Below are 14,302 nucleotides of genomic sequence, written 5' to 3'. Positions count from 1 at the left end.
CTCTATGAACTTATAAATATAGCTTAGTTTTACCAAGTCAGTGATTTTAAAACATAGTATCACTGATGTATTGTATATATGTTTATCTTTTCTGTTTTTTTGATTAGGAGGTTCTTTTAGGACTTAAAAGGCACAGGAGAACCTGGGCATGTATCATACTTTGAAAATGCTTAGCTCTATATCTATGGGCATGTCACTTAAAAGTTTCAGTTTAAAGTCTCAGCTCCTTCATCTGTGCTCTAGGGGGTAATATTATTCACTTTTTCACACTCACAGAAGCAGTGTGCAGGGTAGAGGCATGGGTTTTTGAGGGCACAACCTGGGTTTGAATCCTAGCTTTTCCTTTGCATCTCAGCCTACACATGTGGGGCCTTGAATAACTTCCTTATCTGCCTGAGCCTTAGCTTCCTCATCTAAAAACTTAGAATATCATGTCCAGCGAGATATCAATAGGATAAGGGAAAACATCTAGCACATGCTAAGTTTTCAATAAATTGTAGCTACTGGTGTTCCTGGATACATTTTGTAAATTGCATTGTATATGTCATGTTATTATGCAACTAGACCATTTTTTCAGACGTTAGGTAGATTCTTACTGACAGACTAAATCATAACATTTCTCCATTAGTCTGTATATATGAATATATTTTCTTTTACAAATTGAAGCTCTGTTGTGACACTTTTCTCGAGAAATTCATTATGAGACCATGATATTAACACACCTCCTAATAATGAAATCGCTGCTTTTTCCTCCATTGCTGCATCCCAGTCTATAGTCGGCAATGAGTTTTAAATTCACTCATTCAACAAACACCTACTGAAGGCTTACCATGTGACAAGATCTTTGCTAGGAATTATATTGCCAAAGGAATTAGCCTATTTATTTTATCACAGATGGTTTCATTCAATATTGTTTAAGTTATTATGATAAAATATTGCAGTAATACAGAAAACAGAAATATTATAGTGTCTATAATGGGAATTAAAAATAATTTTGACAATATGTTACATATTCTCTAGAAAATAATTGCATGCAAACTCTTTTCACAAGAGTTACCATAGAAATAAATAATTTCAAAGTGTCTATGAGGTTAAACCAAGGAAAGGAATTTTAAAATGGAAACACTTCTACTATTACCATTATTTATGACTTAGTATGGAGTTATCTTTCAGAGCAGATTCTTAAGGGCTTTATATCTAGAATGATTTTCAAATGAGCCACAATTGGAAACAATTAAGGAATTATTCTGCTTTTACTTTATTTTTCTTAACTGTCATAGGCCATAGGCTATTTCTACTAATGGAAGACAGCCAAATTTCACAACACCTATGTGTATATATTTTTATGGTGTTCTGAAACATTTCCTTGCATCATTATAAACATAATCCATTGTAATAGTAATTGAGTGCCTCCAAAGTGTAGCAAATTACAAACTGAATAATCAATGTATTAATACAAAATGAGTATAGTAGTAGCAATCAACTACGGCTTGTGGACCAAATGTGGCCTACCACCTGGTTTTATAAATAAAGTTTTTTTTGGAACAAACCTTGATCCATTTGTTTACATAACAATATTTGGCTGCTTTTGTGATCTACTGGTTGTAGATAGAGACAACTGTAGTTGTGATAGTGACAATATGGCCTGCAAAACCTAAAATACTTTCTATATTTTTACTGAAAGGGTTTGCCAACCCTTGCTTTATATTAAAAGCATGAAAGAATTTCTACATCAACTGGAGTATTAATGTAAAAATTTAAAAGGAAATAAGAGAGTTTGCTGTATACTCAGCTCTTATTAGGCTTGTGCTCAATGTTTAGTAGACACATCAAAGGTAGGATCAATGAGTAGATGAATTCTCTACAAGCAGTCCTTGCTGAAAGGGCTATCAAACCACTGGCCCAAGATAACAAAAATTCCAAGAATGGTCCCAAGGGACCAAGTAAATGCTCACCAGAAATGTATAACCATGCTTTCTTTAGGGAGCTGGAGTATTTTGTGTTGCTGGAAATCTTGTGACTTTGTATATATTTATAAATACCACAACTCATTTACCTGAAAATGACCATTGTAATTAAAAATAGGGGGAAAAAAGTTGAGGTTTTACCTGGGTGTTGTTCTTCAATGCAGACTTGCAAGTACATGAAGAGGAGTAATCCTGCTACGCCAAACACCAGCACTGACAGGAAGACCTGTTTGGGGTTCATGACCAGTTCAGAGGGTTGCATCTCTCCTTACTTCTGAAGACCACATGGTTTGGTTTTCCCCAGAGCTTCAATCCTTCCTTTTTCTCTTAAGCGCTCATTCCACAAAGTAACCTAGAATTTTAAAAAATCCACACTGTAGCTTGCTGATGACATTTCTTCCCAAATATGGTGTAAATAGGCAGTATAAATCACTTCCCAGGTGGCTCAGTAGGAAAGAATCTGCCTGCAATGCAGGAGACCCAGGTTTAATTCCTGGGTTGGGAAGATCCCCTAGAGAAGGAAATGGCAACCCACTCCAGTATTCTTGCCTGGGAAATCCCATGGACAGAAGAGCCTGGTGAGCTACAGTCCACAGGGTCACAAAGAGTCAGACATGACTGAGCGACTAAAACGTTCACTTTCATGCAGTATATAACTGAGAATTTCCATGAACTTTAATAACACTCAGGAGAGACTACAGTTGATGTCCCTAGAATGGCAATTTTCTGTTTCGTCCTTTATCTTATCTAAGTAACGTGCTGTGCTGTGCTTACTCACTCAGTCGTGTCTGACTCTTTGTGACCCCATGGATTGCAGCCCACCAGGCTCCTCTGTCCATGGGGATTCTCCAGGCAAGAATACTAGAGGGAGTTGTCATTCCCTCCTCCAGGGGATCTTCCCAACTCAGGAATCAAACTAGGGTCTCTTGCATTGCAGGCGGATTCTTTACCAGCTGAGCTACCAGGGAAGTCCCAAGCAACGTGCTATTCTACAGTTAATAAGTAACAGCCTAACATTTAATTAGGGGACACATACCAGACTTCAGGTTATCTTAAAATGTTTGTGAGGGGAAAGAAGACTCTCAGAATAGATTTTTGAAAAAGGGATTTTGAAGAACACATTCCTAGAATGAAGGGGGAAAACAGCAGTTCATGTCTTAAAAACATATAAAATTCAAAAATGAAGGGTTCAATCATCATTTCTCTCTATTTTAAAAGTTAAGAGTCTCTGGATATCCCTGGTGGCTCAGTGGAAAAGAATCTGTTTGTCAATTCAGGGGGCCCAGGTTCGATCCCTGGTCTGGGAAGATTCCACATGATTCGGAGCAACGAAGCCTATGAGCCGCAGCTACTGAAGCCCACCCACCCTAGAGTCCATGCCTGGAAACAAGAGAAGTCACCACAATGAGAAGCCAGCCCAATGCAATGAAGAGTCGCCTCCACTTGCTGCAACTAGAGAAAGCCAGCGCAAAGCAACAAAGACCTAGCACAGCCACAGATACATAAATAATAATTGCATTTCTTCCAATCCTTCTTTCAAAAACAAAAAAAGTTAAGAGTCTCTTATTTAAAGGGTACACTTAAAATCCCTCAAAAGGCAAAAAAGAATAAATATGAAAAGTTCAGAGTTCCATGGCCTCTCCCTCAATAACACAGGAATAGAGAAGTTTACTTCAGATTATAGAAATCTACCTCAGTGATAAAAGGTTACTTAAAGAAATATTGCAATGACATTATTTTAAGAACTATCACATTTAGTGGAATCCTAACTTTAGTTTTTCTTTTTTAAAGCTCCATCCACTTTTGAGAATTTGATGAAAATATAAATCCCCTCCTTGGAAAAATACAGACAGAGTCTTGTGTCAAATGTCAGTATGCTTACGGACCCTTAATGGAATTCAAGTTAAGAAGCCCTACTCCCTATGAACAGCCATACAAATGTGCAGTAGCTTGTATGGTGAGCTCAGGTAATTAGCACCCCATCTAATGAGGCCAAGGTCATGGCATTGTGTCTAAGGCTGGTCAAAGACCTTGGCTCCACTCCTTGGCCACGTACCACATCTACTCTGGATGAGCTGAATTAATGGTTTCTTAGCGTGAGGACATCACACACACTGCTGTGTCTAAAAATTCTCTTTCCTTTCTCTCCAAAGATGTCTCAAAAACTTCAGAAAGAATATTGATTTAGCCTTTTAAGAGGCTTTTGGTGAGGTGCCAGGTAAAAGTTAAAATGTGCTGTGGCAGATTGCTAGGCTGCTGAAAGGATAATATTTAGCTATTCTTGGCAAATCAATTATCATGCAGATATTGGGCTTCAAAGGTAACCTTTGAGGTCAGAATTACACATGGATATGGCAGTAAGATTTCGTGATTAGGAAAAAAAAAAAGAAATCCACTAAATAGGTAAACATGTTTATGTAAAACAACAAAAAGTGATATTATAAATACATTTTTCCCTTCATATTTTAATTATATGTGGAAGAGGCCAGAGTAAGAGCAGTGATTGTCAGCACCACCAGAGGAGTCTTCTCCAATCCACTTCTCTAGTCCCTTGAGGAAGGGGCAATGTTTAACGTTTTCACATGTGCTTTTTGAGGATTTCAAGCACTTTCTTGATTTTGGTCCTGGAAGAAGTTTTTAAATAAGTAGAATAACTCAGAGCATTATCTTACGGCTTACTTGGTGGGTGATATTCTGCCTTTATTGGCTTCCGAGGTGGCACTAGTGGTAAAGAGTCCACCTGCCAAAGCAGAAGACCTAAAAGATGCGGGTTCCATCCCTGGGTCAAGAAGATCCCCTGGAGGAAGGCAGAGCAACCCACTCCAGTATTCTTGCCTGGAGAATCCCATGGATAGAGGAGTCCAGCGGGCTACAGTCCATAGGTTCATAAAGACTCAGACAAAATTGGAGTGCCTGAGCACTAGCATTTACTCTGCTCTGATTCAAAGCTGAAATATTACAGGCTTTCCAAACATATGCAACAAATAGCAATTCCCAAGGGAGATCTGCAATTCGAGGTGCTCTAAGATCGAATCCCTCAAGGAAAACTCCAGCCCACATTATTCACGTGTCCAAATTTCAGCCTGGAAACTTGGGGCACAGAGCTTGCAGTCTGTAATATGCACTTGTCCATATGTCAGCCCGGAAACTTGGGGCACAGAGCCAGTTTTCTCTTTTCTCCACGCTGCAGCTAAACAATGAACAGACATCATTCCCGAGTCCACAAGAAGATTCAGATAGGAGGAAACCAGTTACACCAAATCTACTACTAACAAAGAAATAGTTGTTTACAAGGAAAAGAAGAGACTTTTACAATCTGTCTACATAATTAAAACTTATCTCAGAAGAAAGAGGATAGAAGAGAGCTCATAAATCAGAATAGAGCCAAAGACCTGTGGGAAATAGTGGGTGTGAAAACCAAAAGAAGCATTCCTTGGGGGTTCACAGAGGAAAATTATTACCTACGATGCTGGAAAAAAAGATTAAGGATCTGCCCTTCCTTTCTTCAGGAGATGTTGCTATACTCTGACATACCCTCCTGGGTAAGAAGTCGGGAGAAAACCCATAATTGTTATGATGGCAGATGTGAGTAGAACTGAGTGATTAAAGCCACAAGGCAGAAAAGCAATCTGGTGGAAAACGGAGAGATACGTTTGATTTTCTCCCATCTCAGTCCATTAACCCAACACTGGCATTAGGAAATGACTCTCATTAAACAAAGGTGAGGCACTAGGAACAGCATATTGCTTTAAGCAAACCTGAAGGTCAGTTGTGATGGGAAAACACACACCTATTTGGACACCATGTATCTACCTCCATGCCTGCGGAAAAAGTGCAGACTACTGGAGATTGAAATTACTTGGAATAATGCTATTTTATGTACCAGCATTATTCAACATTTCCACGGTCAAAGGCTCCCTGTATTTTGTACAATCCTTCCTCTCCTCGCTCATAAGCATAGTACCTTGAGACTAACAGGTACCCAACAATGGACTGCACTGAATTGAATTTGTAGCTCCAACAACAAGACACAGATCGCTTTCTAGTTGTACTTGTAAATCTTTAGTTCTAAACTTCAAATGGAGAAACACAGACTATTAAAATACTGAAAGGGTCTCTGTGACACTGTTAAAAAAAGTGCATATTTATTCTTACTTGCATATCCAATGGATTTATCCTTAATCATTAGTAATGTTAGCCACTCAGTCGTGTCCAACTCTTGGCAACCCCTCGCACTATAGCCTGCCAGGCTCCTCTGTCCATGAAATTCTCCAGCCAAGAATACTGGAGTGGGATGCCATTTCCTACTCCAGGGGATCTTCCCAACCCAGGGATCAAACTCGGGTCTCCCGCACTGCAGGCCGATTCTTTACTATCTGAGCTACCAGGGAATCCCTAATAATTGCAAAGATATAAAAATAATTATTTCGCTCCAGTATTTCTTTTCCAACACTTTAGAAATTATTCTTTCCAATAACCAAGACTACCACCAGAAGCATTTTGGGATTTCAGTGTAGCAATTACTAGATAGAGGCAATTAATTTAAAAGGAAAATTGAGTTATCCAGTTTGGCGGAAGCCTATAGTATTAAGGAAGGAAGTTGAGTAAGGTCAATTTAGACCTTGTTAGAAGACTCCAGAGTCAGGGGACCACCTGTCTCTCCTCTCAGCCTCCACAGGACCTCACAGAATTGCTTCTTCCTCTCTCATAGCAGATTCCCTGTTCTCCATCTCTTTCCCACCCTGTAAGAAAACACAGACCATCAGGGACAAACTCGCTTAATTTACTACCTCGCCCACACAAAGTTCACTATCGCCTGGTTCCACCAATTCTTTGCCTCTGTCTCTGATGAACAAATCCTCACTCCTGCCTCCATCGCTTCTGGGCTGCTGTGAAGTGCAGCTCCATTACTTGGAAGCCTGGGTCTCAGTTTGAACTTTCTTATCCGATGACTTGCCCCTCTGTAACCCCTCCAGCCATCGCCCCATTGCTATCATTCCCAGGCAAGCCTGAAGACAGAAAACTCTGTCCTGACTGCCTCAGGTGCCTACTTCCCAGGCTTCCTCCCCCCACAACTGCCCAGAGGGCTGGAGAGGGTGCCATGTAGCTCAGAAGCTGTGTAGGGATGGAAAAGTTATAATACCAGTGATTTCAGTTTTGCTTTGTCTTTTTGCTATTCCAGTTCCCTCTTCTATGCATTTTCTGTTTATATTTCCTTCCCATTGTTCTTATTTATTTTTTTTTTTCTTATTGGATGGGAATTCTTCATCAGCTATACGAAAATCTTCCTGTCTGCAACTTCTTTCCTTCCTCCCTTCCACTGCTGGTGGTGTGATTGTTTTATCATGCAGAAGTTTAAAATCAATTTTTTTCATTTTCCTTGCTGATTTATCAGCTAGGGTCTTGAAAGAAGACACATGACGTACTCGAAATCAAGACATTGGGGAACAGTTTACAAGGATGTGTTCAGGGTTTTGGGGAAACCAACAAGAAGAAGAGCAGTCTTCAAGGTCAAGGAGCAGCAGTCACCCCTGGAAGTGAAGATAGGAAGTAGAGCCATTACTCCTGGAGCCTGGAGAGGGGCCGGGCGGGGAGCTGATGGGAGCTGTAGCCTGTTGGACAAGGACACGGACAACACAGTGTTGCCAGGTGTTAAGAGAACCAGAAGAAAAATTACCCCATCTGAAATTTCCTCCTGTCCTGAGACTTCATGTCGTTGACTCATCTGGCAAACCTGACCGATGGCTTGAGGACCAGACAGCTTTCTCTGGAACACAGTACCCCAAAATTCCTAAACCTCAGCACAGGGACAGGGATGGCAGAGATGGACAGCATCCAGCTCAGTTTGTGATTTTTACAAATTTTCTAAGATAATATTCCTTCCCTTCAAATAACATGATTATTCTTTCATTTATCCTTTCAGGGGTTTTAAAGGTTTTACTCTTCATAATTGGAACCTTAATCCATTTGGAATGTGCTTTTGTGTATGCTGCAGGCTATTCATTTTACATGGCAAATGTCCAACTCTACCTTGAACCCGCATCTCTTGCATCTCCTGCACTGGTAGGCAGATTCTTACAACTAGCACCGTGTGGGAAGCCCTATTTACTGAGTAGTTTATTATTATTTTAAAACTTATTTATTTATTTTGGCTGTGCAGCACAGGATCTTAGTTCTCTGACCAGGGATTGAACCTGAACCCTTAGCAGCGAAAGCACAGGGTCTCAATCACTAGACCACCAGGGAATTCCCAGTAGTTTATTATTTTATTATTGATTTTTAATGCTAATTTTGTATATTTCAAGTTCCTATCCAGTAGTCATGTACGGATGTGAGAGCTGGACCATAAAGAAGGCTGAGCACTGAAGAACTGATGCTTATGAACTGTGGTGTTAGAGAAGACTTTTGAGAGTCCCTTGGACGGAAAGGATATCAAACCAGTCAAACCTAAAGGAAATCAACTCTGAATATTTATTGGAAGAACTGATGCTAAAGCTGAAACTCCAATACTTTGGCCACCTGGATGGGAAGAACTGACTCATTGGAAAAGACCCTGATGCTGGGAAAAGTGAAAGTGAAGTCGCTCAGTCGTGTCTGACTCTTTGCCACCCCACAGACTGACTATAGCCTACCAGGCTCCTCCGTCCACCGGATTTTCCAGGCAAGAATACTGGAGTGGGTTGCCATTTCCTTCTCCAGGAGAGCTTCCCGACTTAGGGATTGAACCCAGGTCTCCCACACTGTAGGCAGATGCTTTACCGTCTGAGCCACCAGGGAAGTCGATGCTGGGAAAGATGGAAGGCAAAAGAAGGGGACAGCAGAGGATAAGATGACTAGGTTCATGTCCACCAGTTCAACGCACATGCATCTGAGGAAATTCCAGGAGACAGTGGAATACAGAGAAGCCTGGCATGCTACAGTCCATGGGGTCGCAAGGAGTCGTACATGACTTAGGGACTGAACAACAAAGTATGTTTGTGCAAACATATGGGCCTATATTTGAGGAATGGAAAATCAATCTGATTACTGATTTGATTTGTTAATGGCTATTTATTTATTCATTTCACTTTCTTTAGTTACCTTTAGAAAAGTATATTGCCTAGACAACTATCATTTCCTTTTAATGTCCAAATGGATAAGCACAGAGTTGTTCATACTATTTTCTAATGACTTTAAAGATGTCTTTCACAGCTGTAAATATAACCCCCCTTTCATTCTCAGTACAGGATCTGTGCTTTCTTTTACTTTCTTTAGTCATTCTTGTTAGAGAGTTGTCTGTTATTTAAAAGTATATTGCAATGCCTCTTTATTGTTTTTTGTCTTCTATTTACTGATTTCTTCTCTTCATTTCTTTCTTCATTCTGCTTTTTTTCTTTAGGGATATCTGTTTTTTTTTTCCCCCAAAGTTTTTGAATTGAAAACTAATTTATGTATGTCAGATCTTTTTCATAAAACACTCTATATAAGCTTACTAGCCTACTAATTTCCTCCAAAACTACTTCTGTGGCATATCACATGTTTTCACATGTAGTATTTTTAGTCACCCACTTTTAAATATATTGTAATTTAAGTTATCATAAACTGTTGTCTTTTATTTTTTAAATGGATTTTCTCCTTCCTCTTTAGTTTCCTAAAGTTATTAAGTCCTTTCTATTCTGCTTTCTTTGAATCTACAGATTTCCCTTTCTGTTTGGTAAGTAGTAATTTAAATTTTTATACAAAAATACCTTCTTAACAATAAATTTTTTTCTAATAAAGTTTACAGTGCTCATAGAACTTCAGCATGCTTTAAATATGTGTTGAACAATGTCTTCTCACCTTGGTCATACTTGAGCTTTTCTATTTAATTTCAATCATTTAAAATTATTATTAAATAATTAATTAAATTTACTGGTATGTTATAAATTTCTGTTTTTAGTGTTAATTAGCCAGCCAATGTCAGACTTCCCACCCACCAACTGTAAGATAATACATTTGTACTATTTAAGCCACTAAATTTGCTATGATTTTTTATAGCAGCAAAGAAAACTAATATAGTACATTACTATTAAAAGTAATTTTAAAGGAAGACAGTTTGTGAAATTACTATGAATGGGTAGCATAATACTGATTTTTTTTCAAATAGGTTTCACATGGTTTCTCAGACCTAGTGTTTCATGGTCTATTTCTGTAATAGCTCCATTGTTCAATGTGTTTTGTCGTATGGAACACAGAAACATATTCCTTCACTAGACACTAATTTATAGGTGCCTCCTTATGCATTTTGTTGCTTTGATTTCCTGTGCAATTTATTTAACAGGTACCTTCTACTTTTAGCTATTGCAATTAAATTTTAATTACAATTAAGATCTTTAACAAGACAAGGCTTTGCCCTTATATTCTTTGTTTTAGAAGAAAAAGTTTTAAACTCATATTTTACATTCTCGTGTTCAGTGTAAAGTTCTTTGCTTTATTTTGGTTTTTGGTTTTGCAACAATAGTCTATTTCTAAAGACTGCATAAGACTAAAACCAAAGGCCCTTGTTTGTATAAAGAGGGGAAAAATAAAAATACCCATACAGATTATTGTTGAATGGATTCTATCTCATTTCTCATTTTTACTTGTTCTCCCGCTCTAAAGATGCCCAAGCGTTAAATATGGACAATACAGAAATAGAGTTATACTACTTATATTTTACATTTCTTTAAGCACAGTCACAAGAACTTATAGCATGTATTCATGTGTCAGTCAGGAATCACCAGGATCACATTCTGGAAACCAAAGGTAAACACAGCAGCAAATTCTGTTTCATTAAAGGGTCCCATGAAGATAGAGGGAGTCCTTGAAAAGCTTCTGAGTCCTGGGAGAACGGAATGGCAACTTGAGTGGTCATTTCTAAGATGACTTGAAGGAGTTATTAGAGAGGGATTATGTCAGATGAGATAAGTGATAACTACAGATTGAATAAGGGGGTGGTCAGCAAGTCCAATGAAATGATTAAATTTTAGTTACCACAGTAGTTAATAAGGTAACCTAACAAGTGCTAAATAAAAGATGGCTTCCACAACCTCAGAATCTGTCAAAAGATAAATGGATAAAGAAGATGTGGTGTGTGTGTGTGTACATATATACAAATATACAATGGGATGGGGTGTGTGTGTATATACACACACACACACAACGGGATAGGGGGCTTCCTGATAGCTCAGTTAGTAAAAGAATCCACCTGCAACAGGAGACCCCAGTTCGATTCCTGGGTTGGGAAGATCCGCTGGAGAAGGGATAGGCTACCCACTCCAGTATTCTTGGGCTTCCCTGGTGGCTCAGCTGGTAAAGAATCCACCTGCGATGCAGGAGACTTGGGATCAATCCCTGGGTTGGGAAGATCCCCTGGAGAAGGGATAGGCTACCCACTCCAGTATTCTGGCCTGGAGAAGTCCATGGACTGTATTGTCCATGGGGTCGCAAAGAGTGGAACACAACTGAGCAACTTTCACTTAATGGGATAGGAATCATAAAAAAGAACTGAATATTTTTGCAGCAACATGGATGAATTTGGAGTGTATTATGTGAAGTGATACATGGGAAAAAGACAAATTCTGTATATTATTTATATGTGAAATCTAAAAATTATAGCAAGCTAGTAAATATAACAAAAGAGAAGCTGACCCACAGATACAGAGAGCAAACAAGTGGTTACGGTGGTGAAGGAAGACAGGCAGTACAGGAGTGGGGAGTGGGAGGTACAAATTATTGGGTGTGTGATACTGTACAACATGGGGAATATAGCCAATATTTTGTAATTAGCTTTAAAATTGTATAAAAAAATAAAGCAAGTTTTTTAAAAAAGATGGCAGGCACTCCACAGTTGGGATCAACCGTGGTGTAACCAATAGAAACGGATCACAGAACCCCTGGAGGCACTAGGGGAGAACCCTTCATTGCCTCTTCTGACTTTCTGTGGCTCCAGTCTCTGCTTCCAACCTCACATAGCTCTCTTCTTCGTTTTATAAGGCTATTTGTCATCGGGTCTGTTGCCAACCTCAAGATAATTTAGGATGACCTTAACTTGAGATCCTTAACTTAATTACATCAGCAACTCCCCCTTTTCCAGATATGGTTACAGGTTCTGGGAGTTAGAATGTGTCTGTATCTTTTTTAGGATCACCATCCAACTCACTGAACCAGGCTTTGCTGGGCCACAGTGACTGTTTTGGAGGCGATTTAATCAGAATCAAACTCAGAGCTTTGCATGGATGGTCACGAGATGCAATGTTTTCTTTTGCAGTGAATGGGAATGAGAAAGCATATAGTTCCTGCTCTTGTCGGAAGCCTTCTGGCAGCCCTGATGGAAGCCAGCCTGTAAGACAAGGCAGCAGAGAGGAAGGCAAAGCGAGAAACCTGTAGAGAAACAGAGGAACAGCTCCGCCTGGACCCCGAAGGGACACACTCTGCCTCCGAATTTATAAATTAGAAGAGCCAATAATGTTCCCTTATTTTACAATGTATTACAAAGCAATTCTAAGACCAGTGAGAGAATTGAGGAATAAGCTATATGTTGAGTGTAGCAATTTCAGCAAGATAATAGGAAATAAATGAAAATAATAGTGCTAGCATTTATTGAACAGTTAGACATTCCAGGCTCTATTCTGAGCATTTTATATTGATTATTTAATTTAATTCTCACAATAACTCTATTATCTCCCCAGTCAGGAAATGTGCAGGACTGGCTCATGTAACCACATGGCGTGATGCAGAGTTCAATGGGAGGTGAGGTGAGAGGCGGAAGTGCAGACAGACCACAGAGGCCCTCGGAGTCAACCTAGGGGGACAACATTTGCTCTGTGGACACCAGGGGACCGAGGGCAGGTGTGAAGAAAGTGGAAGGATCAGGTCTGCACTGTAGGAGGATCACTGGAAAGCAGGCAGGATGGAAGGTCAGGAAGACCACAACTGTTCAGGAAGAGGACAGCTGCTGGCCGGGGATCCCCAGGGCAGGGATTGGACTAGATTTTATTCCAATCCTGAAATCCTTCTGTCCTCCAATTCATACACATCCTCTAGTCTTTCATTACTGGAGGCAGTTTATCACAGTAGCTAAGTAAGAAGATTCCGAAGCCTGATTGCTGGGTTCAAATCTCTGCTTGATGACTTACTAGTTTGGTCCCTCAGCTTATTATGTAAGTGATAAGCCGAAATGCCTATATGCCTCAGTCTCCTCACTCCTAAATTGGGAGAATAAAAATATTTATCATGTGAGGTTAATGATCTGAAATGCTGATATGTAAGAGATATTTAGCTGGAGGAGGAAATGGCAACCCACTCCAGTCTTCTTGCCTGGAAAATCCCACAGATAGAAGAGCCTGGAGGACTACAATCCATGGGGTTGCAAGGAGCCAGATATGACTGAGCATATAGGCATGCAAGAGATATTTAGAAGAATACCTAGCCCACAGAGGTTGTCTACAATATTAAAATGTTAATATCTTTATATTCCAGATATCTGGCACAGGGGCAGCTACATTGTAGTTAATAAATATTTTTTGAAAGATAGGGTATTTTTACTTCAAAGGCAGTCTGTTTTTCCTGTTAGAAAGGTTTATTCTTTCAATTCAAGAAAATTCAAACCAATCAATAAACATCCATTAGCTAGAATGGGCTCAGGCTGGATGTCAGACACTGTAAGCAAAGCCAAACAGAGTAAGATTTAACCTCTGCTCCTCATCATGGAACATTTGAACCTAAGCTCTTCACAACTTGTACAAGTTGGTTTTAGTAGAGCCTTCTAGAACATAACAAATCTGTTCTCTCCTTTATGTGACAGACTTTCCAATTATTGAAAACAATTATCCTGTCTACGCTTAATCGTTTTTACTCTAAGATAAACAATAAATATGCACAATTCCTTCAGCCATTCCTTATGGGACATGGTTTAGGAGTAGTCAATCAATTTAATCATCCTCCTCCAGACACATTCATGTTTGTTAATGCTTTTCTTTAAATGCAGGGCTCAGAAGTAGATATAATAATCCAAGCGTGATTGAATGGATGGGTGATGTTATGAGAATCAGCACCATAAAAATAATGGCTACACTTGAGAACATTCACAGATACAATGGGAGAATAAAACAGGTTACAGGTTAGAGTCTTAGAGATTCCCTTCAGTTCAAACAGCAGGATAACAGAAAGACTTTCTTTAAAAAAATTTGAAGGAAAGGATTATGAAGTAGGAAACATGTCATAAAGAACATGCAATTAAGAAACTAAGACAGGATATTACTACATGGCAGACTGTAAACAAAACATTTGTTTAATAAATAAACAGAGAGCAAGGATTTAAGAAATGTAGGCACAAA

At 39.2% G+C, this 14,302-nt stretch overlaps 1 protein-coding gene across 1 annotated transcript in view; it reads right to left on the bottom strand.

Moving 5' to 3' along the window:
* The window catches only part of CHST9 (carbohydrate sulfotransferase 9), a 282,625-nt gene that overhangs the window by 230,527 nt on the left and 37,796 nt on the right, over window positions 1-14,302 (bottom strand). The window contains exon 2 of the mRNA XM_043444056.1: window positions 2,109-2,319. Within this exon, the coding sequence (XP_043299991.1) occupies window positions 2,109-2,229 (121 nt within the window). The 5' untranslated portion in view covers window positions 2,230-2,319. The remainder of the gene's footprint in view (window positions 1-2,108; window positions 2,320-14,302) is intronic.

The sequence above is a fragment of the Cervus canadensis genome, chromosome 23 (assembly GCF_019320065.1).
Source record: "Cervus canadensis isolate Bull #8, Minnesota chromosome 23, ASM1932006v1, whole genome shotgun sequence".
NCBI classification, from domain to species: domain Eukaryota; kingdom Metazoa; phylum Chordata; class Mammalia; order Artiodactyla; family Cervidae; genus Cervus; species Cervus canadensis.
This window is presented reverse-complemented; position numbering and strand designations above follow the sequence as displayed.